Source organism: Nothoprocta perdicaria, unplaced genomic scaffold, assembly GCF_003342845.1.
Source record: "Nothoprocta perdicaria isolate Ctin4 unplaced genomic scaffold, notPer1 scaffold_159, whole genome shotgun sequence".
NCBI classification, from domain to species: domain Eukaryota; kingdom Metazoa; phylum Chordata; class Aves; order Tinamiformes; family Tinamidae; genus Nothoprocta; species Nothoprocta perdicaria.
In genome coordinates, this window is record NW_020454749.1 from 1,414,703 (window position 1) to 1,439,627 (window position 24,925).

The following is a 24,925-nucleotide window of genomic DNA, read 5'->3' on the forward strand; positions in this document are numbered from 1 at the left end:
GCCGTATATTTTTACAGGAATTTTTTTTGTTGTTGTTGTTTGAAAAATAAAATTGATCTTTTTTTTAAGATTTTGTGATCATTTTTTAAAACCATGATGTGGCATTTCAAAGGTGGCAAAGCTGAAATCATGGGTTTGCGGAAGGGCTTCCTTTGAATCATAGCAATAGACCTGCTACAAACTACCGATCATGGATCCGTTATGACAACTAAGATATGTTAAGGCTCCAARTTACTAAGCTAAATCTTTGCCTTGTGATGTGAATCCATGCCTAGATTTAAAAATAAATCCTTTGGATTATGCTGAAAATTTGAACTGTCAAGAAATAAATGGTGTGGTGAACTGAAACATAGGTCTTTTAAGCTGCCCTAAATTTAGATGTATTTCAGTAATCTTTCTTTCACTTTTCATTGCTGCCAGCAGCCTGTAGGGGTTTTTTTTCCCTATATTTATGATGGAAGTGTCTGTCTATGAATCATRCCACTAAGATGTATGGGTTTTTTTGCCATTTTAAAGAATCAGTAAGCAGAACCTAGTTTGTCTGCTAAATAACACTGCATTGCATGATCATTTGCACCGAGATATATTTCTTTATTAAACTGTTTTCCTCCATAAAACTCTAATTTTCAAGTGTGGTAGATGAAAGATATTTTTGTTAAATAAGTACATGCAACTTCATATATACGTTTTCTGTATTTTCTCTGTTAACATATATTTCTTGTGTTGACAGCAAATATTTATTTTGCAAATACTTTCTTGTTATACTTAAATAGTGCTGAAAAATCAATAAATCTAAAGAAATGCAGGAGCATGGGATAGGCTGTATGCTTTAGAGTCTCTTTACTAAAATCTATGAAGACTAGATACTATTCACGTTAAGTATCAGCTATCTTCTAATAAAAACTTTTCCGTATACTAATTTATATTAATAAACCATAATGTAATTTTAAATCATACATTAGCCAAAAGTGTAACCTACTCTAAGTTATACATATTTTATTTTGCAATTTTACATAATATTAATTCACTTCTAAAGCACTTGCTAAAGAACTTTTAAGTACAGAGAGATTTATTTCTGTAATGAAATACAAAGCSTTTAATATTTTGGAAGAGAGCAAAATCCTTTGCCTTTCATCTGCTATTTGTTTTTGTCAGTGTAGATTATGGGCGAGAAAACCTGCAATTATCTTCAGCTTAATATACTTTTGAATGGGAGGAGAGGAGAGAGTTATGGTGCATTTGGCAAGCCATCAGCAAACCTTCAGTGCAAGTGTTGAAAAATACTCTTTCATGGGGCTTCTTAATGATTAAAAATGGAGTGTTTGGTTCCCTGTCAACATGTGGAACATGATAATAAATGATCGTAACCTTTTCTTTAAATTGAACCTTAAACCCAGGAGCAGGCTGTGCAGGGTGCTCAGGCTGACATGCTTTGTGACAGCAGCTTCCTTTGCTGCTCTTCACATCATAAATACATATTAATGTTTACTTTTAAATAATACCAGTATCTTCTGAGTTATGTTCCCAGTTCCATTTCTTTGTGCCTGCCTCAATCTGTGTAGTTTGGATATAGCTATATTAGTACATATTTCATGCAGAAGCTATCACAGGACATCAGAAAACCTAGATTTTATTTCCTTTCCAGAACAGAAGTATACTCCACTAGTGTGAGCACTTCGGTACAACTTGTAAATGAGATTTACGAGGAAAAAATCTTCAGGTTGTTTTATAATTTCTAATACTAATTTCTAACTAAAAGAAGCAGCGGTCAGTGAGCTTTCATGGCTCATGTAGCACGTCATGGACATAGCTTGCTCCTGAATCCATTTACTGCTGAGGGAAGCATTTGCTTTACGTATAGCTGAGTGCTGTGTCCCTTTCAAATTTGTCTTTGAAATTATGTTTTTGTGCTGTGGTCATCTACAGATAATTGAAAACTTTTCTAATATTAATTTAGACTAGAGTAGGAATACACCTCATTTTTAAAAAGCCAACCAACTTTTCTCCTTTATATTTTACGAATGGTTAAAAATACTTTTTTTTTTTTTCTGCAAAACCCCCAGATCTGATGATTCCTAGTCACAGTTAGGTATTTATTCCTTTGAAATTCACAGAATCACAGAATAGGTGAGGTTGAAAGGCATCTCTGATTGTTGTCTGGTCCAAGCCCCTGCTCAAGCAGTGTCACCTACAGCACCTTGCCCAAGATCCTGTCCAGGTGGCTTTTGAGTGTCTTCAAGAACACACAGCCTCCCTGGGCAACTTGTGGTCAGTCAACCCCATAGTGAAAAAATTTTTCCTTGGATTCAGACAGAGCTTCTCGTTTTTCAGTTTGTGCTCGTTGCTTCTCGTTCGGCCACTGGGCATCACTGAGATGAGTCTGGCCCCATCTTCTTTTCACTCTCCCCAGTATCTCTCCCACAAAAAAACTCTCCTTCGGATCCGATGCTTCTTGTAGCTGTTGTCAGATGCTAAGTAGTTGTGCTCTGATTGAAAGCATGAAGTTGTCTGTTCTCCTTCTAAGTATAGATCAGATTTTTATCCTCAAGTAAGCATAATAATGTGCTATTAAAATTCTAAACTAAAGATGTACCATTTCAGGCTATGAAACAGTCACATCTAAGCTGAAAATGCAGAAAAAATGTGAGAGATGGAAAAACCTGGGAAGCTAACTCCTTTGCCTTGTAAATCTKCTCGTATTCATTAACACATGCGAGCAATGGGAAATTCCGTCCCTTTCATGAATAGGGGAGAATTCTGATTTCTACCTTGAATTAGTCTATATTTCCCCTTACTTTGTACTGAGGTGGCACTAAACACAAAGTGAAGTGCTGTATAAGCGGAATTACGCCAATGGGAATTCACCAGTTCATTTTAGGAGCTACTAACAAATCTATCTCCCAGGGAGACTCAGCAGGCATTGAGGCCTCCTGCTCTGGCCATTTCATGCAGTTCCAGTTATTCCAAGCAATAAACTGCTACATATTAAAGAAGAAGCTAGGAAGACTTTAAAAACTTGAAAGCCAAGCAATGCCAAGCAATAAACTGCTACATATTAAAGAAGAAGCTAGGAAGACTTTAAAAACTTGAAATCCTACCATAATATACAAGACCGGTAAAAGGAGATGTCCCAGTCATTTGGGATCATCTTCAAGCTGAAGATGCTGCTGAATGCCAGTTACAGTCATGACTTTGCTGTATTTTAGTCTTATGCAGTAGAAGCAGCCCAGCTTTTGCATTTTGTACTGTTCTTAGAGACTTAAATAAATTCACAGTATTGCAGGAAAAAATACATCAGGTTCAAGAATTGAAGGCAGATATGAGGATAGAAATTTTAAATAGCATGCACATTTCTTATGGCCATTGATTCATTTTCTTCATTGGTGTCAATAATTGTTTATGAACTGAAGCCTTGTTTTTTTTTTTTTTTTTTTTTTCACCCAAAATGGAGCATTATTCTTGAAATATAGTCATTACTCATTGATTAGCTCTAAAGTTATTTTCATGCATCAGTGGTTCCTACACAGAGAAATAACTAGCATTTATTTTGCACCAATGTGCAAGAGCTGTGTATTGTTCATTAATAACTGAAGGGAGTCTTTTGGATACTTTTTAATTGCAGAGACAACACTCACATTTTTAATTGCCTTAAGTCCCAGGATAAATGGAAAAACCTTTGCTTTTATTTATTTATTTTGTAAACACTTTGCTCTCTCAGGAAAGAGCTATAATAGGATGGACATATTTGTCACAGTTTAACGCTAATTTAATTTCCTATTTTTCCTAGTGTATGATTCTTCTTTCCTTCAGCACAATCCTAATTGTGCTGATTTCAGTGTAATAGATAATATGTTACGTTTTTGATTAAATGATGGAACTAGAAATTCAGCAAGGAGGAAATAATTAAAACTATTTGTTTCGCAGCCTGTCAGGGACTATTAGGGATCAGACAAAAACAAATTAAGGCTTTTTTTTCCCCCACAGCCAAGTTATAAGCTTTGAAAAGATCACAAACAATTGTAATCCTCTTTTATTGAACACAGATTTCAAAGTAAAGGTCATGGGTTATGGGTTATGGGTTCTCCAGTAAGGAGTTTATGTAGTTAGTAAGCCCCAAATGTTTAGATTATTTTTTATATAAAAAGATTGCAGTCAGGGAAGCTCTGGCTTCTGCATAAAGCCTGGGAGCTCCAAACTGCCCATATCCGCCCACTCGCAGCTTTGCCGCAGCGGTGCATTCCCGGGAAGGGCTGGAGCTGCTGCTGCTGGTCCCAGCACCGTGACACTCATTCCAGCCGCGCTCTCCTGCAGCCCCTGTGTCCGGGACTGCCCCGCACTGTTGCTCCAGGGTTCCTGTGCCCCTGTGATTTTGCTTTTCCTAAGCAGAGCCTTGTTTTCYGCTGTGTGCTTGGCACTGTGTGCAGACTCGCTGCCTCAAGTACTATTTTTTCCCCTCTTTATTTTCAGAGCTGGCTGGGTCAAGGTATTGACAAGCTTTCAGCTAATATTTTCCTCTTCTCTCCCTACTGTCAGGCTTGCTGCTGCTGTTTGCTCCAGAGACCACAAAAGCAGCCTGCCAGAATAGCTCATCCTTTGAAGGCTTCTGTTTAGTTTGTCTGGGTTTCTGAAAGGGCCRTCTTAATACATTGGCGATGTGAGCAGGGAGCCACCGAGGACCCAGTAGTTTATGTGGTACGTGGGCAGCAAGGAGGGGGGCAACAGCAAGGGGAGAACTGCTCTGCACACTGAGATGGGGGCTGGCGTGAGGAAAGGATTTGGGAGGAGGCAAAGGGAACGAAGCAGGAGCTGCAGCTACCTGTGAGCACAGGGCACAATGAAAGAGCAGGCAGCAAAATGGGTGAGAGTTTAGACTGCAAATGTGCTTTGCGTGCCGCCTAGAGAAACGGAGGCCTAATCTTGATTGGAACAATTCAATTCTGCTGTGAAGTGCGCATTAAATAACAATAGGCGGCTGCAGATCTGTGCAGACTTGCAGGTGAAGAGCTGAATGCTAAGCAAGCTGCAGGGAGCACGAGGGAGCACTGCGAAAGGGCTGCCTGCCTGGCTCACACGGCCCGCGCTGGCCTTCCAGCCTCAGCTCCAATCTCAGCCTTTATTTTTGTGATCTAAAAGCATTTACTAAACCACAGCACGGTTCTGCATTAATTTGTCTGGAAATTTTCTCAGAAAACAACAGTTTAATAATCTGCACCATTGCTGTTTGCAGTGCGTTACAGGGCAGGAAGAGGGTTAGTTCATTGATTGGAATTTCAAGGAAAATGTAGGTTTGTAGCGAAATTGAATTACTAAAGCGCACAGTTCAATACCAGTGCCCTAAACAAAGCAAATTATCTCAGCAGCAGATGAGTCCACAACATGTATTTATTGAACCACAAAACCTCACAGTATTTGTTTCCCATTCTAAGCAACTACTCTAACCTTTTAACCAAAAAGCTATACAAGCACTATAGAAACTCTCCTGAGGCAGTTAAATGAAAAGGTTAATGTCCATTGCTTTTATTTTGGGTATTGATAATTCTGCAAGCTTAAGGCTCTGGTTTATTCCGCACAGGATGCCAGGGCATAATGCTGGCAGCTACCTGTGCCCTTAACCAGTTTRGTGTATAGAGCCCCAGTCAGAAGCRTTGTGTAGAGACAGGAGCTACCTGACAATGAAAGGAAAGGCATATGAAAGTTTTAGGGGATTTTATTGACATAAGATTATTGTTCCACTACTTTCAGCCTGGAGAAGAGAAGGCTGAGAGGGGACCTGATCAGTGTCTAYAAATACCTTAAGGGAGGCRGTGAGGAGGAGGGGGGCAGCCTCTTTTCAGTGGTGGCCAGCGAWAGRACTAGAGGAAAYGGCCACAAAGTGAAGCACCAAAAGTTCCACAGGAACTTAAGAAAACCTTTCTTCACTGTGAGGGTGACAAAGCACTGGAACAGGCTGCCCAGGGAGGTTGTAGAGTCTCCTTCTTTGGAGATCTTTAAAACCCGTTTGGATGCAGCCCCGTGCCATGTGCTCTGGGTGACCCTGCGTSAGCAGGGGGGTTGGACTAGATGACCTCTGAGGTCCCTTCCAACTTTAGGCATTCTATGGTTCTATGATTCTACTTTATCTTTTTTAATGGCAAGTTGACAAGAGACTTCAGATATGAAAAGAATTAAATGCTTCTCTCCTTTCCTCTCTTTTTTTTTTTTCTTTTCACTGTTCATCATGAGGTTTGACTGTTGATGATGATCTCATTTTGGTGCTTGAACAAGCTCTCCCTGAGACATGAACCAGGACAGTCAGTTCTGCTAAAGTAGGTTTAGTCATTCACACAGGACTGTGTCTACCTTTTCACCTGTCTATCAGCACAGTACTTCTGCTGTGACTTCTTTCATCGGTCCAATAAGCAGGAACTCGATCAGGAGCTGGATTTGTGCCAGCAAAGCCAGCTGCTGCCTTTGCAGGGCAGTCATTCTTCACAGACTAATGGCTCCAAAATGCAGATGTACAAAGCACCTTAAAAATGACTCTGGATATTAAAATTATCAAYTTTAGTGGACAGTAAAAACTTACATCTTAATAGTAGTAGTACAATTTTCAGTACACCCCACTTCCCTGCTTTATTTTTTCTGCTCCAAAGGCAAGAAGCATCTTCTGTTTTCCTTCTTGCCCCCTCGGAAATTAATGACTTGATCACCTCTCCTTAGGCTAATATCCCCCTCTGTATTACAGTTAGCGACCAACCATTCTTTCAGAATGATGTTGATTAAACATGATTTAGTTTAAACTCTTGAGTAATTGTTTTCCAGAGGGAAGTTTATTGCTTGCACTTTAGATCTTAGGCAGGGTTGGCGTGGCTGAGAGCTCGTGTTTCCTCTGTCTATCATGAGCTGGTATTGTAAAAGATATTATGCCTCAGATCTTGACTGACATAATTTTGGAAAGGTGACTAATCTTTTTGAAATAAATGACAATATTTGCCTATCTAAAGTTTAACATGTTCTTTTTGATTCTTCTGAATTTAAACCATTGGTGTTCCCTGGAGTACATTTAAGAGTTCAGGGTAGATTTAAGATTAAACAGAGAACAGAACAGAAAGTTTGATTTGAATAATCTAATTCAGTCCGGCTTTGCATTTGCATTTTTTCTTTGGAGTTACTTATTTTGTTAAAAACAGATTGATTCTGATGGGTTTGCAAGCATTAAAATATGTTGATTTGCAACCAAATATAGCTTTCAACTTTAAATTTAGTATTTCTCTTTGGTAACTGAGAAGATAAGCTATGTAGACAGCTCCATAACTGAACGGCCTAAGAATATATCTGTGACATTTGCTTTCTGTTGTGAAAGAAAATTGGAAATAGTAGTTTTGTTTACAAGATGACTAATTTTTTTACTTACTGTTTTTTTTTACAAGCTGTTTCAGTTGAAATATGAGTAGAATTAAAATGAAGAGAGCTGGTATTTTGCAGGGCTTTTATTACTTAATCAGAAATACTTTGATCTTATTGGACATGTTATTATACTTGTCAGAACAGGGGATGTATAATGTGTAATTAATTAATTGAATCAATGAATTCTGCTAAATGAATCTGTTGGAAAGACAGGATTAGCAAATCTGAGCCACTCTTAAAGACATTTCTGTTCTTTTACTAAAAAATATATAAAAGATAAATCCGTTCTTCATATTTTGAATCTTTGGGAGAATGTCATTAACAATCGACCTAAATTAACCCCTGTGCTTGTTTATTTTTGTCTTAAGGTTATAGATTATATACTGAAATTGCCAGCAAGTGAAATTCTAATAAATATATATTTGCTCTCATCCCTCCCTACCACTTCTATATGACTTAAGGTCGGAGTTTCCTCCTTGGCTTTTCCACTCTGCTTAACTTGGGGAATATTGCAAATAAAGCACAATAATTTAAATGCACTCTGTTGATAATAGAAAAATAGATCACCGAAGGCACAGACAGAGCTAAATCATACTTTAAGAACTGTTTGAAGCACCTTAATTCTAGCCAACGCCACCTCTGCGGGATTATCACTTTTCCTGAGGAAAAGCTGAGAGTCAGTGGAAGAGAGATGGAGCCCAGGAGTGAGGCAAAGGGAGAGGATAAGTAGTCTTGGATATTCCTCTTATCCTGTGCTGGGAATGGGCTGCTTTGTAGCCTCCAGTACTGAGGATTCACTTGACCGCCACAGGATCCACCCTAGGCCAGTAGGGAAGGGAAGGGAAGGGAAAGGGAATCACAGCAACGCAGGCAGGAGAACTTGAGAGGCCAAGCCTAAAGCTAGGCCGGGAGCCCATCTCCTCACCCTGGTGCTTGCTGAGCAAGGAGGAGAACCCACGAAGCCCAGAAAATGGGCTTTTGGGTGGCAGCTTGTGTACAAATGTGAAAGGGAACTGCTTGTGAAACTGCCACTGGCCTGTGTAATTTTCCATTATTCATTTTTGTCTATATATAGTCCTTGATGGACACTTTTTGATCTAGTTGCAGCTCCTAAAGGTTTTATGCATTGTGAATTACCTTTTAAATATTTAGGAGTTCCAGATCTGGTCAGAGGGCTTTATAAACATCAGAAAATGAACAGACCTCAGAGCAAACATGTGACATCGGTGATAAAAGTATCAATTCCCATTTTTATAGAAGAGGAAACAAGATATATGGACAATGTGATTTGTCAGATGTTAAACAGTAAATGAATAAAGGCAACATTAGGGGCTACACATCAGAATAACCAAATATCTTACGTTTAAAAACTCTATTTTTAGCAAAACCCAGCAGGGATATTTTATACTGCCTGTGTATGCAGGTAAGAAAATTAATTCTTCAGAAATATGCATATTTGGGAGCATCGTCTTCAGCATTTGGACCCTCTCTGCATCTCCTGCTGACTGGGACTGGTATGAATCCAGTTACCATATTAACACTTGAGTTTGCTTTTCTGTGTTGTTTCATTTTGATCCAATAACCATTTTGGTGCCAATAATTGACATCACTTGAAAGAATTCAGCAAACTAAAGATGACTCATATATTGGTGAAAGATAATTCATTAGAAAAATGAATCTCTAAAATATTCATGGCTGTTTGTTGTTTTAAGTCTTCTTTTAAGTCTTCTTTTAATCCCTTCACATTTTGATTCATATTTAAATTATGCTGTCAACTAAAAGAATTCCAGTATACATTATTAAATGAGGCAGATGTTCCGGCAGTTACCAACCAAAGAGGCAGCCCCTCTAAGAGCTTTACTGTGGGGAGGAGCAGTCTTATGCTCTTGTTTATATTTCTCAGATAGTAATGATAGTTCAAAACTCAGTAGAATTAAAGCCTTGCATAGTTAATATAAATAACAGGAGGATTCCTTAGCATATTTCTAGCATGAATGCTAAACTGTAATTAAGTATTCTTACTTAATGACAGATCAGCCTACATCGAGGAATGTAGAAAATTATATTGAATTGCTCACGTGACTTTGTAATTAGGGCCATAGAACTGATGGTAAATAAATGAATTGCTTATTTTATTTTACAGACACGGCATATGGCATACAGACAAGGCAGACAGAAAACACATCGCAGCCTAGCACATAAGGCATAAGGTTTCTGACTTAGGAGGGTAGTATTCTTTCCTCATTCTCTTCTCCTGACCATTTTCTTCAGAAAATYACTTTTGCCTGTGTAAGAATAGAGCTGTTGCAGAAAATGTCAGATTATATGAAGATACTCAGGACAATTCTGAGTGATTTAACTGCGTGGTGGGTCCTGGGCATCCCCACAATAGAATATTATGCTTTTCAGGGGCCTAGTTAGCCAGACAGAGTGCTATATTCCCATAACTGACTTGAGCATTATGTGAAATCCGTGTACTCTCCCTGCCTTTTACATCCTGTTATTGCCTGTCTTATTTCCCAGAGACTGAATGTTCTCCTGGCAAGTGACTGTCTCTGACTAGATGTTTATACAATGTCTAGGGCAACAGGGTCCTATTTGTCAAATTTTGCCTATTATTATTGAGCTGAGTAAAGTAACAAGTGCAATATAATTTAGTAGCTGCAGTGATATCGTAGTTCTCAATTGGAACTTATCGCAGTCTGCTGCAAAGGGAGCTTAGGAAACAGCATTTAGGCAAAGTAATCTTTCCCAGTGCATTTGACAAAAATGAACAAAGGATTGAGCTATGATTAATGAATTTGACCCTAAGTTTCAAATCCAACTCAAATGAAGCAGTCACTTAAAACTGGATTCTTCTTTCTATTTTGAAAGTTGCTGGAAGTTAAACATTCTTCCTCTAGTCCTTTTTTTTTCAGAAAATGCAAAGTATGGATCTTCCCCATGGAAGAACAGAGCTTCCTCATTCTAATAGCTGGGGCTAGATGTCTAGTACTTCTAAGTAAAAGTGAGATTCAGTTTGAAATTAAGGCAACTACTTTTTTTTTTTTTTTTTTTTTTTTTTTTTTTTTTTTTTTTTTTGGGTGTCTGCAGGTGAGCTTAATGTTTAAGGTTAATGTTTAAACATTAAGCACAATGTTTAATGGTGATGTCTTCTGTGAGGCTGAGAAAGTACATTTCAGCCAGCCACCCAAAAGGGCTTGATTCAGCTGCCTCATAAAGGTGGCATTTGATACACTATTTGAGATAACTCAAGATATCCTGTTTAGATCAAAGCAGCTRCTTTGGAAGAGGTAGGTTCGGAGTTGTGGCCACATCTGTCCTCAGTAAACCTTTGTTCATGTTCTGAGTTTGACAGAAGATCCATTAGAGGGCTTCAGAAAAAACCTGCTTGGCAATTTTCCAAGAAAACACATTTCTCAGAAAGCATTGCTTTGACACAAAACTAAGTGAAACCTTCCACAGCTGACTCCATCAAAAGATTGATTAGAAATGTGGTGTTCAAGCCTGATGTGCTCCCTGGATGAAGGGCAGAGCTCGCAGTCTTTTGGGGATGCTTCCTTTGCTCCGGAGATCTGGTGACTCCAGGCTCCCAAACCATCCACCACAGTGGCTGATAGGAAGATGAGATAGTTCCTCTGTCCCTGGGCCTCTCTGTCCCTGAGGAGATGCCTGGCAGGGCTCAGTGTGCCAGGCTGTCCATACAATCATCCATCTAACCAGCATTAGGCACCTTTGAGAACCAGCATCAGGGAACCTACCTGCTCTCTGCCCACCAGGTAGGATACTGGAAATTCAGGAGACTAAAAATCATTCAATTTCTCCATTTTAATTTCTTCAGAATTCTCTTTCCGATAACTTTGGTTTCAAAATGGAGTGTAGTAGAGATTCAGGACTTGATACTCTTCATGGTCACAGACTGCTATTTGACGGCTACCTGTATTTCTATTCTCTAGCTCTCATTCTAGGACATTCAGAGAAAAGCTACTCTCGTTTGTCCAGAATAGACATAAGTTATTCATATTAAAAACTCTCACTCTTTCAACATTGTGGCATTTTTTTGGTTTGAAATTTGCCTTATTCCCTTAATTCACCACTGTTGCTTTTTTATTATATATTAATCACTTTGATTCCAAAATAATTTCTCTGCATGTATAATATTGTCGTGGAAAAGGGTTCACATTTTAACTAAGCCATTTCTACTTCTATGTCTCTTTTAAAAATGAATATCTATAGATTTTTATTATGAAATGAATTTGTTAAAGAATTCACTTTCTCTGAGTTAGTCATTAAGAGAAATTAATTTGATGGTGCTGACTGTGTCACTAGGGAGAACTGTATAGTTAATAAAACACCTTCATCTCTTTTTGGTCTGCAGCTGAGGCAGAAACTAGAAATAGAACAGTGAACTACATAGAAAAAGATAGAAAGACAGAGAGAATGCAGACAGAAAACAGAGTGGCTTTAGTGAAAGCAGAGAGATCTCTAAAATAAATAAATAAATAAACTTGCTGCAGACCTTTCTATAGCTTTGTCTTTCTAGTCTTTCTAGGGAWCTGACATTTTGTACTGGCCAGATGTTATCTGGACTTGAAACCAGCTGTTACCACATTATTAGCAAAGGTTTCTGGACATGTCCTGATATCTGCATAACAGTTTCCATTCTAACCTTTCTTTTTGTTATTATTCAGTATTTCATCTGTTTGAACTTTTAGCTCACATCTTCATCAAGGGGCTTGTGACATTAGAGCAGCAGCTCATTATTTTATCTTAGAGCATCTTGCATCCAAAAGTGGCCTGTTTTTGAAATTATTTGGTAGGTCACAGATCATAGTAATCAGTGCTCTGTGGAACACAAGTAATTTGCTTATCACAAGCTTGCTTGCTTTCATATTTATGGAAACACAATCCCAGTTACTCCATTCCTGACAGTTTTCAAACTATTCCATGTTTGTCTTTATTCTTGAGTGCCAAAGAGTGCGTTAAGTGACTGGGTGGCACGTTTCCATTAACTGCTAACAAGTAGATAAAAGACTTTTCTGTACCAAGTAATGGCAATTTCATGTTCTCGTTTTTATTGCAAAGCCCCACTGTGCATATATGCAGCACAGTTCAGAGATCCCAGATGATATTTCCCCTTTCCAAAGAGTTGTAAGTTTACAGTTCAGAGATCCCAGATGATATTTCCCCTTTCCAAAGAGTTGTAAATTTAGAGTAGTTTAATCCAGAGGCAAGTTGGAAGGACATGATCATTTGCAAAACAATGTTAGAATAAGTAAAATCAGTTATGAATCTGGACCCAATCTTTAAAAATTAAAAGGATTTGGCAAAAGCACCTGAAATACATGCCCAAAAGATGACCTATTATAGTGCTTGCTCTGTATTTCTGTCTGGAACCTGGAAAACATATGGTCAGGTAGTGATATGCCTCCTTGTTCCATCCAGGAACAGTATGACGGAAGCTCATCCATTTAAAAAGAGAGGCCACACACACAGCAACTACTTCAAACCTCCCCAAAACTGATGAGCACTTAACTCATCAAACCATGAGTGGATTTCCCAGMGTAACTGGAAAGTGCATGACTTAATGGATGTTACAAAACATAGGATCCCATCTCTGGAGATCTTCCAAACCCGCCTGGATGCCGCCCTGTGCCCYGTGCTCTGGGTGTCCCTGCTGGAGCAGRRRGGTTGGACTAGACGATCTCTAGAGGTCCCTTCCAACCTCAACCATTCTGTGGTTCTGTGATAGAATACTGATAGGGCCACCATTATAAAACTAGCATTGATGTGTGTCCCCAAGCCAACAACTTAATATTGCAGTTGTGGGGCATTCTACCAATTCTTAATATATTCTGCATTACAAACTGAAGGAATAAGCATGTTTCAACATCTTTTTCTTTCTCAGCATTAAACCATTTGTTAGCATGCCCAGCAATCCTAGGTGCACATCTACCYGTTTGACCCCTTACTCCCTCCCCTCAAAATGCAGCTGCAGTGTGGGTCTCTCTTTGCCAGATGCTCCCTGCTCTCTTTGCTCTCTGCCCAAYTCTCTTTTCTAGCAGCTCTCAAGATGGCAGCATCACAAATGCAATCACAGTACCCAAAAGGCAGGATTGCTGCTCTAACAGATACAGAAAGAGAAAAAAAATATAGAAAAAGTACATTCTGATATTTTAATGAAAATAGCAGCCTTCTTAGTAATGTGATTTTGTATAAGGTAAATGGATCAGTCAGGCGCTGGGAATATCTTAAAATGGTATTTTTAATGCATTGCATGCCTCTGCATTTAGAGCATATTCTATGAAATACCATTTATTTATTTTCCCATCTACTTTATGTAAACTCGTGGCACCACCACTGAAGAACCTAAGGTAGATACTTTGTTTTGGCATGCAGCTTGCAAAGCAATTTTTTTGTAGGACTGGCTATTTTACATTTTTTTTTCTTTTCATTCCTCCATCATCCTGGCGTACCTGTTCTGCTTACTAGCGTTTTGAACAGCAGGCTTCTACATCTCTTGGAAACTCATCTCTTCATGGCAACATGTTTTAACAGGAAGTTACCCATGGAGTAACCCAGTTTTTACAGCCCTGAAAACTGTTTTCCCTGCTTTATTCCTTCCTCATATGAGGTTAGTGTAGCCATGCTCTTCTCCATCCAGCARACGGCCCTCCGGATCATGGTCTGTACCATCTCTCTGTGTCAAGTCCTATATCTCAGGGGGATAGCAAGAGGAGTGCTCGTGTCCCTGCCATGGTTAGCTAATACACAGCATGCTCTTATCTCACCAGTCTTTGATGAATGGCTGGGAGCTGTGAGGGAAGCTGTTCCAGCATAATCATCCATGTTTCTCTCATTCCACTGGTTTTATCACTGCCTGTTTTTAGTTATATGTCCAACTCCATCAAACAGCAATATTCAAAGTCCATTCACATCCGTTCATATCACCATCTTTAAGATACACAGCAATGTTCTTGGTGTTTGCTGATAGCCCCTTAAAATAGTATTGGGAAAATTAATGAAATTCAGAAAAGAAATAAAAAAATCTTACTAGTTTTACCTCTACTCTGATTTCCTTACACACAGTATGTACACCTTCTGGTGTGAAACTTGAAATATCAAAAAACAGAAATCTTGCTAAGGTCTGAATATCTTGGGAGATCCTTCCCATCAGATAGCAATTGCATATGATGTTTCTGATGCTGGAGGAAGATCTGTATAGACCAGGCTGTGAGGCTGTACAGGACAAATWCAGGCTTATAAGGACAAATACAACTACACAAAGTCTATCTGCAGATCTTCACATTTTTTAGAAGTATTTTAGTTATGGGCTGCTTTTATGTGGTTGGCGTCACTGACATGTTTCATTTATGCTTGAATGTTCATGATTGCTGTTGAACTTAGGAACATAATGTCCAGTGAAGCATCACATGAGATAATAGTTCAACTAGGTCATTAGATTTTTAATTAAAGTACAGCACTACGTTAAAAACTGCTGGCTTCTTTCAGTCAAGCAGAATAAATTGCATGGAATGCGAATGCCTCATATTGCTCATGGCTCTTCTGCTTTACTGTTTTATGATATTTCATATTGCATCATAACTGATAATGATACAGCCACTCAGGATATTTAGCTGAGAAAGAAGTCACTTTAGTTACAGTCATCCTGATCCTGCAAAGCACATATCTTTATGATACTGGATAGTATGGTGAATGTGAAGAGCACTAATTTTCTTAATGTAAAGTAAGGTAAAGTAATAGTAATGAGGTAGTAAAGTAACATAAAGGAGTCTTTGAATAAGCATTCTGCTTTTTCAGATAGTTTCTCATAGTATAGACATCTTCTTAAAATAATAATAAAAAAAAAATCCAGAAGTTACTTGAGGCTGATTTTTTTTTTCCTTCTCACTAGCTGATATCTTGATTTTTTTTTTGATATTACATTTCTTTAGATAGTATTTGGAAAATGAAATGCTCTCTTTGTGCAGTAACTGGTAATAAAAGATAGTTATTCTATGGCCATTGTGGGAATTGTGGTACTATATTGGCATCARTAGGTTTTCCTTCAGCTTAAACACAATTGGGCAGGGACTTAACATGAAGCTGGTGGAGCATTTATACCAGAACATAGAACTCTGTGTGTGGGAGTGTTGCAGTGGGGATAAGCTGCTTATTAAGTAATTTACATGCAGGGGTTTTTCTCTTGTAGGAAATAAAGCTTTTCATGGTAAATTGGAAAATCACTTGCATTGTTTCTATTTTCTTTTTTTTCTTGATTATTTTGTAACTTTTACAACTGAATTGAAGGTCAAATGTTTTGATAACTGTTAGTTGTAATCCTTTCCTTTTAACTACCTGAGTAAGTGGTGGCAAAGGGGCAAAGGGATCTATCTGCAAGGGTTTACTGTGGGATGGAGATGTGGGTTCCCAGCTGCCCACTAGACCTCTGCAGTGCTGAGGGGCCGCTGCGCTCTGCTCTGCTCKGCTCACGGTGCCTTGTCCTGGGCTTTGACATGGCTCTGATTGATGTAGGACAGGGAGATTTACCAAGCGCCAGATACACCACAAAAATTGATGGTTACCAGTAGACTGTGTTGTACRGTGTACTTTGTTGTGTAGAGGTAACAAAGAAGATTCAGTTGTTCCTTTTTAAATTTTGGCCAGACTTGACACAAAAAAAAGCTTCAAATGATTTAAATGACTTCTTCGTTTTCTTTCTTTTTTTTTTTTTTTTAGGTACTGAGTAATCTGTTTGATACAGAACTTATTCATGAAATAAGTACTTCAGAGATAGATATGCTGTCAGGTGCAGCAGACAAAGCATTTTACTGTTAATGACTCATAGAAAAATATTGCAAAGGTTGTAAAATGACACATTATTATCTACTAGGCATTGATCACAATTATATGACTGATAAAGAGAAAATATATCGAATGTTGTGTTGCAAATATGTCCTTTAATGAAAGAAAAAAAATGTTATTGGTATAATAACATGTAATTCAACAGTAGCTGTGCTATGCTCCCAAATCCAAAATAGAAGTGTTTTGGATATCCTCTGGATGAGGGGAGTTATTTCTCTGAGCTGTTCGTTTATTCATTTTCATTTAATGTTCATGTTATATCATACATTATAAAACTTGGACGATTTTCCTTTCCGACACTGCAGGAGCCTGATAATTATGCTCTGTGTAGAATAGAATTCCTTGTTTTACTTGCCTGTTTGGACTGGATGGCAGAATCTTAATTTGCTGTCATAGACTTCATGGTGCTTTACTCGTATCATACAGTTACAATGAGCACGTTGCGCATACAGTCTACACCTTCGTCTTCTTCAGGCAGAGTGCAGAGCCTTTCATCTTTGCAAAATGCATAATAGCACTATAATATTAATTTTTGTGTTTGCTTTTGGATTTATTAGCTCTAACTGTGAAAAATAAACCAATTAGCTTTCATGGTCTGTCTAACTGACTCTTCGAAATGAACCAGAGCTTTCCATATACTGGTTCTGTGGGTTTAAGGTGTATTACTAAAAATGAACTGTTCTTAGGCAGTTAGTTATGTGACATATTTGTCATTGCCATTTTGAGGTTTGCCTAATGTGGTGCAAAACTAGGGAAACAGTCATTGCTAAGATCTTAAAATRAAACATAATTCCTGCATTGTACCTGTCTCACCTGAATTCATTTTTGTTTTCTGCAGACTCCAGAGGAAGGAGCCTCTACAAGCATCTATGCAGCAGTATCACCTGAGATGGAAGGAGTTGGTGCTTGCTACCTTTACAATGAGGAAAGGACAAAATCAGCTGACGTAACATATGATGAGGAGCTGCAGAGAAGGCTTTGGACAGAAAGCTGCAAGATGGTTGGGATTTCTGATGAATCCAGCAGAGTTCCATAGACCAAGCCACTTCCAGCTGGGTAAATGAAATATAGTGACAAGCATCTTAGGTGAATTCTTGCAGCATCAGTCATCATCCTGGAAATCACTGTTAAGTCCCAAAGGCAAACATGAACAGCTCTGTTCTTCACTTGAACCCCTAATCTGCTAGGGTGTGGGGGGAATATTCCCAAAGGTGTACGTGGTTGGTTTTAAATCTAACCATCAGTTTTGTAAATCATTATGTTTCAGTCTGTGATTAAAATACAATCTTTAACCTTGTGCAGAGTTGAGTTGTCAGTTTTTGTCCAACAAGAGCAGACCTTACCTGGTCAATGTGCTGTGCCTGTGGCATGCTGGGCTTAAGCCACCTTGGTATATGTAGCCAGGCTCTCTCTTTCTTAATCAATTCAAAAAGTTACATCTTCTTTCCTTAAGCTTCATTAATCTTTGAGACACTTTATAATGAATGTCAGCTTGTTCTAATTCAGACATTTGACATTCATGATAATTATGCTGTTTCTATCATGACATTAGTTTTATATGTCAACCTTTATCCAAAGGTTTTAAGTGAAGATCAGAAAAAAAAAAAAAAAAAAAAAAAGAAGAAAAAAGGAAGATTTTTAGACGGGATGTTTTCAGATGGAAGAGACTTTAAAGGAGAACCCTAAGAAAGAGGAATGGGTCAAACATAAGAATGACTACATGGATTTTGGCAGAGGGTGCAGTTATCCTATTGTAGGTAGATACACTAGGAAGGAGTGAAGATCAGGGGAGCATATATAATGCTTTCATCCTGTGGTTTCACAGCTTTCAGCTGATTTTACTTTCAGTATTTTCTGATCCTGATGTAGTCTATTTGGTGAATTCAACAAATCTTGTTTCTACTTACCTATTTGTTCTCTTTTCTTCTGAACCCATGGAAACTTGCATCCACAGCTCCTTTGAAAAATCCTTTACTGCCAGATGCATGAAGAATCACCTCTTTTTCTTGGATTTTGAACCCGGTTCATGTGAGTTTCAAAGCTAGATTTCTTGATTTGGAAGAAAGAACAAAGAATCCCACACTGCTAAGTGTTTGGGAGACTTCCAGTCTGTCCTACTTAAATTGATTCTTTTTCACACTGAAGAGTTGCTGTTTATTTCTTTCCCAATAATTTTTAACAGATGATTTGCTTTTTTTTTGCACTATTACAAAGTGTGAGGCTGATTTTTTAATGAAATTATCTTTGATAAACCCTAAGATTTCTGTTATGAGTGTGGGAGTGTGCAGATGCAGATAGCTTTGAACATGCTTTAATGTATATAGTTCAGGGAGCTCCGCCTATGTGTGCCAAAAGAAGCTTCAGGAATGATGATTATGTGCATGAAATAGAGAATGAAAAGAAATGCACTGCTGTGAAGATGATAGTTTAAATTTCCACAAGCTCAAATAACTGACAGATAAAATTGGCTTCAAGATAGTCACTACATTTTAACAGCAAAAGCAATAAACTATTATAATAATAGAAAACTTCCCTTGGAAGTTTCAGTCAAGGTTAGAAGCTGTCTTGAGATATCTGTCTTCAGTAAAAGAAGCTTTCCAACACAGACTATGTGACCAGACAGTCTGAACTCTGTCTGCAAGTGGARTGAGCTCCACCTTGCTCTCATGCCATTATTTGTATTTGTGGACTCAAAAAGCACTTTATTCCTGTAGGTACTATTTCATTTTCTTTCCTTTAAGGTATGGAGAGTGGGAGAAATACACAGCTGGACTTACAGCTTACAGTTATTTTGGGGGGTTGGAAATCAGTGGTTAGCCAACTTGGGAATGTAAACACTGTCTTGTTCTCCCACTGTGAATGGACTAGAAGAAATATGAATATGTTGCTATGCCCTGAACCCCAATCTAAGTCCTTTGAGGTTATGGACTCTGATACCTCACTATCTCTGGCTTTTKGTTGAAAGAGAGATCACATCTTACTGAAAAGATCATATTAACATGTTTTCTTTTTTTTTTTTCTTTTTGGTATATGAATCTAGTGCTTGTGAAATATGCTAGACTGACACTCTGGGAACTAAATTCCTCTGTTTATTCATGGATCATGCACAGGATGCAGTAAGTCTGCTAGAAAGCCAACATTTTGACGTTGCCATAGCATTCCCACAGAACATCATTGCTGCTAGAAGTATATCTAGAATTACTCAAATTAGATGATCAAACCAAAAATATCTCTGGGTTTAACTCCATCAAAGCCACACAGTATTTGCATGACTGGTTTCAAGTGACACAGGGGCTAGTAAAATAGTAAACAACTAAGAGAGCTGGTCACTCTCACAGTATAATCTGAACCAATTAGTTAATGGTCTCAGTCCAGTGAAAGCTGTTTTAAGAACACTAGAAGTGTGGCATGTGAGAACAGAGATTGTGCCTGTGTGAGAGAAAAAAGGAGCTTGAATCCATGGATTTCTACAAATGATGCAATGTCAAGAAGATATATTGGAGCTAATTCCAAAGGAATTATCTCAGGAAAAAAAAGCAGTAAACTGTCAACCCTGTGATAAAGATATGTCTTTGTCTTCAGCAAAATTGAATGTAGTTAGAAAGTGCCTGTAACTTGTAACATTGTTATAAAAATCCAACATGATTTCTGGGATATGTTTTAGGAAAAAAATATAACATATAGAAATAAGTAAATGATTTTAGCTTTGCACACAGCAATACTAGGAATTGGTTTCTTTTTCACATTTCAAGGACATCAGATTTCTGAAAGTCTGAGAAGACCTTTGCTTCGGTTCACTGAAGACACAGTTCAGAGATGGCTTGAGTATCTGCAGTAGGTGCAGGCATACAGAACAAATACTGGAGAGATTTTTAACCTTGAGAAGGAAAATAAGATTGTTAAAGTTAGACGAATTAACCTTCCAACAAGAAAAGAGATTATGAGAGTAATTACATATTGGAACACACAGATCTGATATCTGAAGATAGCCATCTGTTTTCATTAGCTATAAAGGGCAAGTAGGCCAGGTAGGCTCCTAAGCAAAGTACATCAGTCACAGAGAAGTCATGATTCGATTGTCCCTCAGGTCCAAAGTGATAGCACTTCTATTTATATGAAAATGCCCATTGTTCACAACACTCAGAGTAATTTTTAATTTAAAAATTTAGGTGGCTTGAAATACATCACAAAAAGGCACCCCAAACTAATGGACCTGTTCAAATATTATGTCATGAAAAGAAACAACAGCTTCAGACAAAGGGCCACTGTGGTCTGATTCTATTGCCCTTGAAAGGAAAGGAAAAACATACACTTCAAACCATTATTTTAGTTATATATTCTTTTATTTTTCTACTCCTGCAAAAAATAAAACTTTAACCTTGAACAGGACGAAAGCAAATGACTTGTTTTAAAAGACAGTTCAAAGTAATCTTATATATAGTATTACAATGAGTGTAGTTATTAGGAATGAGAGATGAGATAATGCTATTAAACAGTGAACTTAAACTGGAAATAAACAGTTTGCTGACACAGGGCCCTAAATTTCTTAGGAGAAATGCTAACTTTCAACATTAATTACTAGTTCATTTGTAAACAGTGGGAATGGATTATGTACTGAAAGAATAAGTGCCATAATTTGCATGTGAATACACTGTGTTATTCACACATAACAAGGCAGCTGAATCCTTGCTTTAAGCACAAAATTGATTTAACTGTGGAACCTCTAGCCACACTTCCRTAATGATGTTTTATAAATATTTAAGCTTTCAGCTGTTCATTAAAGAGAGCAAGTTGTAATTCTGCAACACACAGAAAAAAATTATTAATTTTACCATTCAATTTTTGCACAACTATCAAATGTTTTAGTGCACAGTGAGAAGTGGGTATATCATAGAAACAGGGGAGCTTATTGTCTGACRTCAGGCTTGTTGCTGCCTCTTCCTATGCACAGTAATGTTGGCCCAAAATGATGACCCTTGGCAGATGTTAAAATACTCATCCTGAAGAAGCTATCTTCRTGCAAGCTTTGGCCCTCGTACAGCTCTGGTGTTAGACCGTCCCTGCTCATTACATGACATTGCCTATGCACAAGCTGCCACAATGGAGAGACAAAATCATACTCTCGTAAGATTAACACAAAGGCTTTGTCTCAGACGAATTAAAAATATATGTCTCAGGTGGTGCCCAAGACATGATTTCGAGACATGATTTCAAGGGGGCAAAGGTTGAGGGCGTAGATTGATCTGCAGGAGCTGAAGAGGTCAGTGCAGAACATGAAGTCCATTGCACTGCTGAGAAAAAGCTGCATCAGTGGCAGAGGACTGTCTCTGCCACTCTGGATTCATGTAGAAGTTAGCTTTCTTGCTTCARTCCTTTCCTCTTGCTAGGATCGATCCTTTTTGGAAATGGATTCAATCCAAGAATTTRTTTCACACAGCAAAGCAAGAGTCACCAAAAAAGTGAGAAAATAGTGGTGAGTATCACTTATTTAGACAACCACTTGCCTAGGTTGAAACCAATGATTTTAAGGTGAAGGACTGATTGAGAGCCTCTGCTCCCTGCCACCATTACACTATTGCACTCCTTCAGTGATATTTAATGTGCTTTAAACTAAGTTCCTAACTGGTAACTTATTCACAGGCAGAATGCAAGCATAGTCAGGATGGTAAGCAGCTTTAAGTTCTATCCTAAGGTTATAGACCAACAAATATAGCATTTTCATCTCTCTTTGCACTACATTAATTCAGAGAAAGACCTTGAGTAGCATTGTTGTTAAAGGTCACAACAAARCAGATGCATTTTATCTATTACTTATCTTGCTTTCTCTGAAACTGGTACCAGGATTTGTCCCTGATTGCCSAGATTAATAGAATTCTTTATGTAGTCCATAATGGCTTGCATATTTTCAAGGGCTGACATGTAATTAAGAATTATTTAACAATTCCTAAGGGGAAGAAAAATCCTTGTAAGAATTGCATCATAACTAAACTAAATAATCCTGTGTTCGTTTCAAGAAGAAAATCACAGAATCACAGAATGGTTGAGGTCGGAAGGGATCTCTAGAGATCATCTAGTCCAACCCCACCTGTTCAAGCAGAGACACCTAGAGCATGTGGCACAGGGTCGCATCCAGGCAGGTTTTGAAGACCTCCAGAGAAGGAGACTCCACAACCCCCCTGGGCAGCCTGTTYCAGGGCTCTGTCACCCTCACAGTGAAGAAGTTCTTCCTCATATGGAGATGCAACTTCTGGTGTTTCAACTTCTACCCATTACCCCTTGGCCACCATCGATAAGAGTATGGCCTCATCCTCCTTACATTCTCCCCTCAAGGTACATGTTCATACTGATCAGAGCCCCTCTCGGTCTTCTCTTTGTTATGCTAAACAGGACCAGCTCACTTAATCTTTCCTCATAGGAAAAGTCCCTTAATCATCTTTGTTGCTCTATGCTGGACTCTCTCTAGAAGAAGTTCCACAAACTTCCATTGAAAATAATCTCAGCAGTTTACAGAAAAGTAAGACTTGATTCAAGAAAGTTAATGTAAAATATTTGCACAGAAGATTTCCCTTAACTACATTGTATAGTTCTGCTGAAGTTAATGAGACATCCCAGGGTTGTAGTAGAGAGACATGTAACTTAATAGCAGAAGAAGCTATAAAAATTGTGTAATTTAAATTTGATCATGCCTCAGAACATTATCTCTGGAGTTAAAGCTCCTTTATGCTTCTATTAAGCTACTATATGTCAAGGGCTTATTTTTGTCTCTAAAAATGTGCAGTCTAAAGAGAGACCACGCTCTAAAAAATGTGCAGTCCAGACATTCCCCTGATTTAGGATATTGAGAGCAGAGACTGCCATTCATCTCACTTAAATAAACATCAGAAAGCAAAATGGATATTCTAAGCTTGACAGCTAAGCTCCTGTATTCATGGAGTGAAACACTTCTGCAGGACCATTCCTCCTACTTATTTTGGTGTGAAAATTCAGCAGAGGTACATGCTGAAGATGCTCTCTCCCTGATCATCTGGTGAGGAAAAATGGACAAGTAGCCTAAGATAAACAAGTGTCAAGTGCCTTTATAGTATCAAGCATTTGTTGGCTCAACCAAATCTATGTGGAATCAAACTGGTTAAGAATTAAGCCTTTATTTCAGAGGAGAGTGGCGGGGAGGACTCCTTTTTTTTTTTTTTTTTTAGCTCAGAAGGTGTCATAACAATCATAGAATTTATCTGCTGCAAAGATAATCTAATTCCCGTTAGAACAAGATCATCTCTTCTACTCATCAGCCATCAGTCCTCATTTAAAATTTTCCATGATATGTTTTTCCAGACATAAATTGCCCCCTTTTTAAAGGCCCAAGCTCYATTTCACAGATGAATTGGAATAGTTTTTCATCTCCCAGCTATTTGATCTTGTACTTTCATCTGCTAAGCTGAAGAACTTCTGTTTCTGATCCTAGTCGAGGTGACCAGGAAATGGCTGAAAAGAAATAATCTCTTAACATTTTTGGATAACATAGTTCAATTAAACTTTTTGTATCTTTCTTTGGAACTCTTGCTTTACATCATTTTGTCTCTTCATGAATCTGATTTATTTTTTTCAGCACTCTTCCTCCTTTCTAGACTTCAGATTTTATCATAAATAAGTCATATAGCTTTATTAATCAKTTTTTTTTCCTCTGTTCCTACAACCCAAGAAAGAACATAGAGGATTGTAGGGAAGGTCAGCTTCACGGACTCTACAGATCTTTTGCAGACTCATAAAATCTCTTACCCCATAAATGAAGCACATACTATTTTTTAAAAGTTGTATGATCTAATAGATCTCTGAACAATTCTACTGTGATTTATTTACACAGTTACGGCCCTAAATCTGCAGTGAAGAGTGTTTGAGAGCATTTGGGAGCTGTTGAGTCAAGAAGTGCAACTCTCACTGAGAGATGGAGCACTGACATCATGAAAACATGCCACAGGTCAGCAGTTAAAGCCATAGATAAAATAGCAAACCATGGCCTGCCTTATTTGGAACATAACTGATTTCACAAAATCAGTCACAAGATACTCTGTTAAAATTACTCCTGTTATTTATCACTCTGACAGAAGCACCCRGAAGATGTTTCTCTCTCATCCCAACAGGGTTAGCTGCATAAATGCATATTTCTATGCACTTGTGAAGTGTGGTGATCCTGTGCGATTACACAGGGCTTCAGCACAGTACTCACAGTTCAGCAGCTTGGCTCCAAATCTTGTCTCTAGCAATGATTTAGAAAAGCCGATTAGATTTTCAGAGAACTTTTCTTTTGTGTAATACTAATTCTTAATCTTCATTTCCCACCTCTCCCTCGCTCTTTTCTCCTCCTATACAGCTTGTCTATGCTCRTGCAGTCAAAAGATTTCTTTCAAAGCTGACAGAAACAAGATTTCTTACTGTACATCAGCTGGGTATAGTAATGTTGATCATGACACTGTAACTCCCTCCTGCCTTGTTATGTCTTAACACAAGAAGGGCACTCTACTCAGGCTACARTTTTGCAGTTTCTCTGCCTCTTTAAGAGGAGAAAAATTACCACCACTTTCATGGGACTCTAAACCCCACCTGGTACCACATCTATTTAATGTAGAATCTCTATTAGGAATTTATMATTATTCTTCACTGTGACTGTTGTGCTCCTTCC

General features: G+C 38.1%; 1 protein-coding gene across 1 annotated transcript in view; it reads left to right on the forward strand.

Moving 5' to 3' along the window:
• DHRSX (dehydrogenase/reductase X-linked) overlaps positions 1 to 17,537 on the forward strand; it is a 135,450-nt gene extending 117,913 nt beyond the window's left edge. Inside the window, exon 7 of the mRNA XM_026035363.1 lies at positions 17,090 to 17,537. Coding sequence (XP_025891148.1) covers positions 17,090 to 17,287 — 198 coding nt within the window. The 3' untranslated portion in view covers positions 17,288 to 17,537. The remainder of the gene's footprint in view (positions 1 to 17,089) is intronic.
• The last annotated feature ends 7,388 nt before the right edge of the window (positions 17,538 to 24,925 follow it).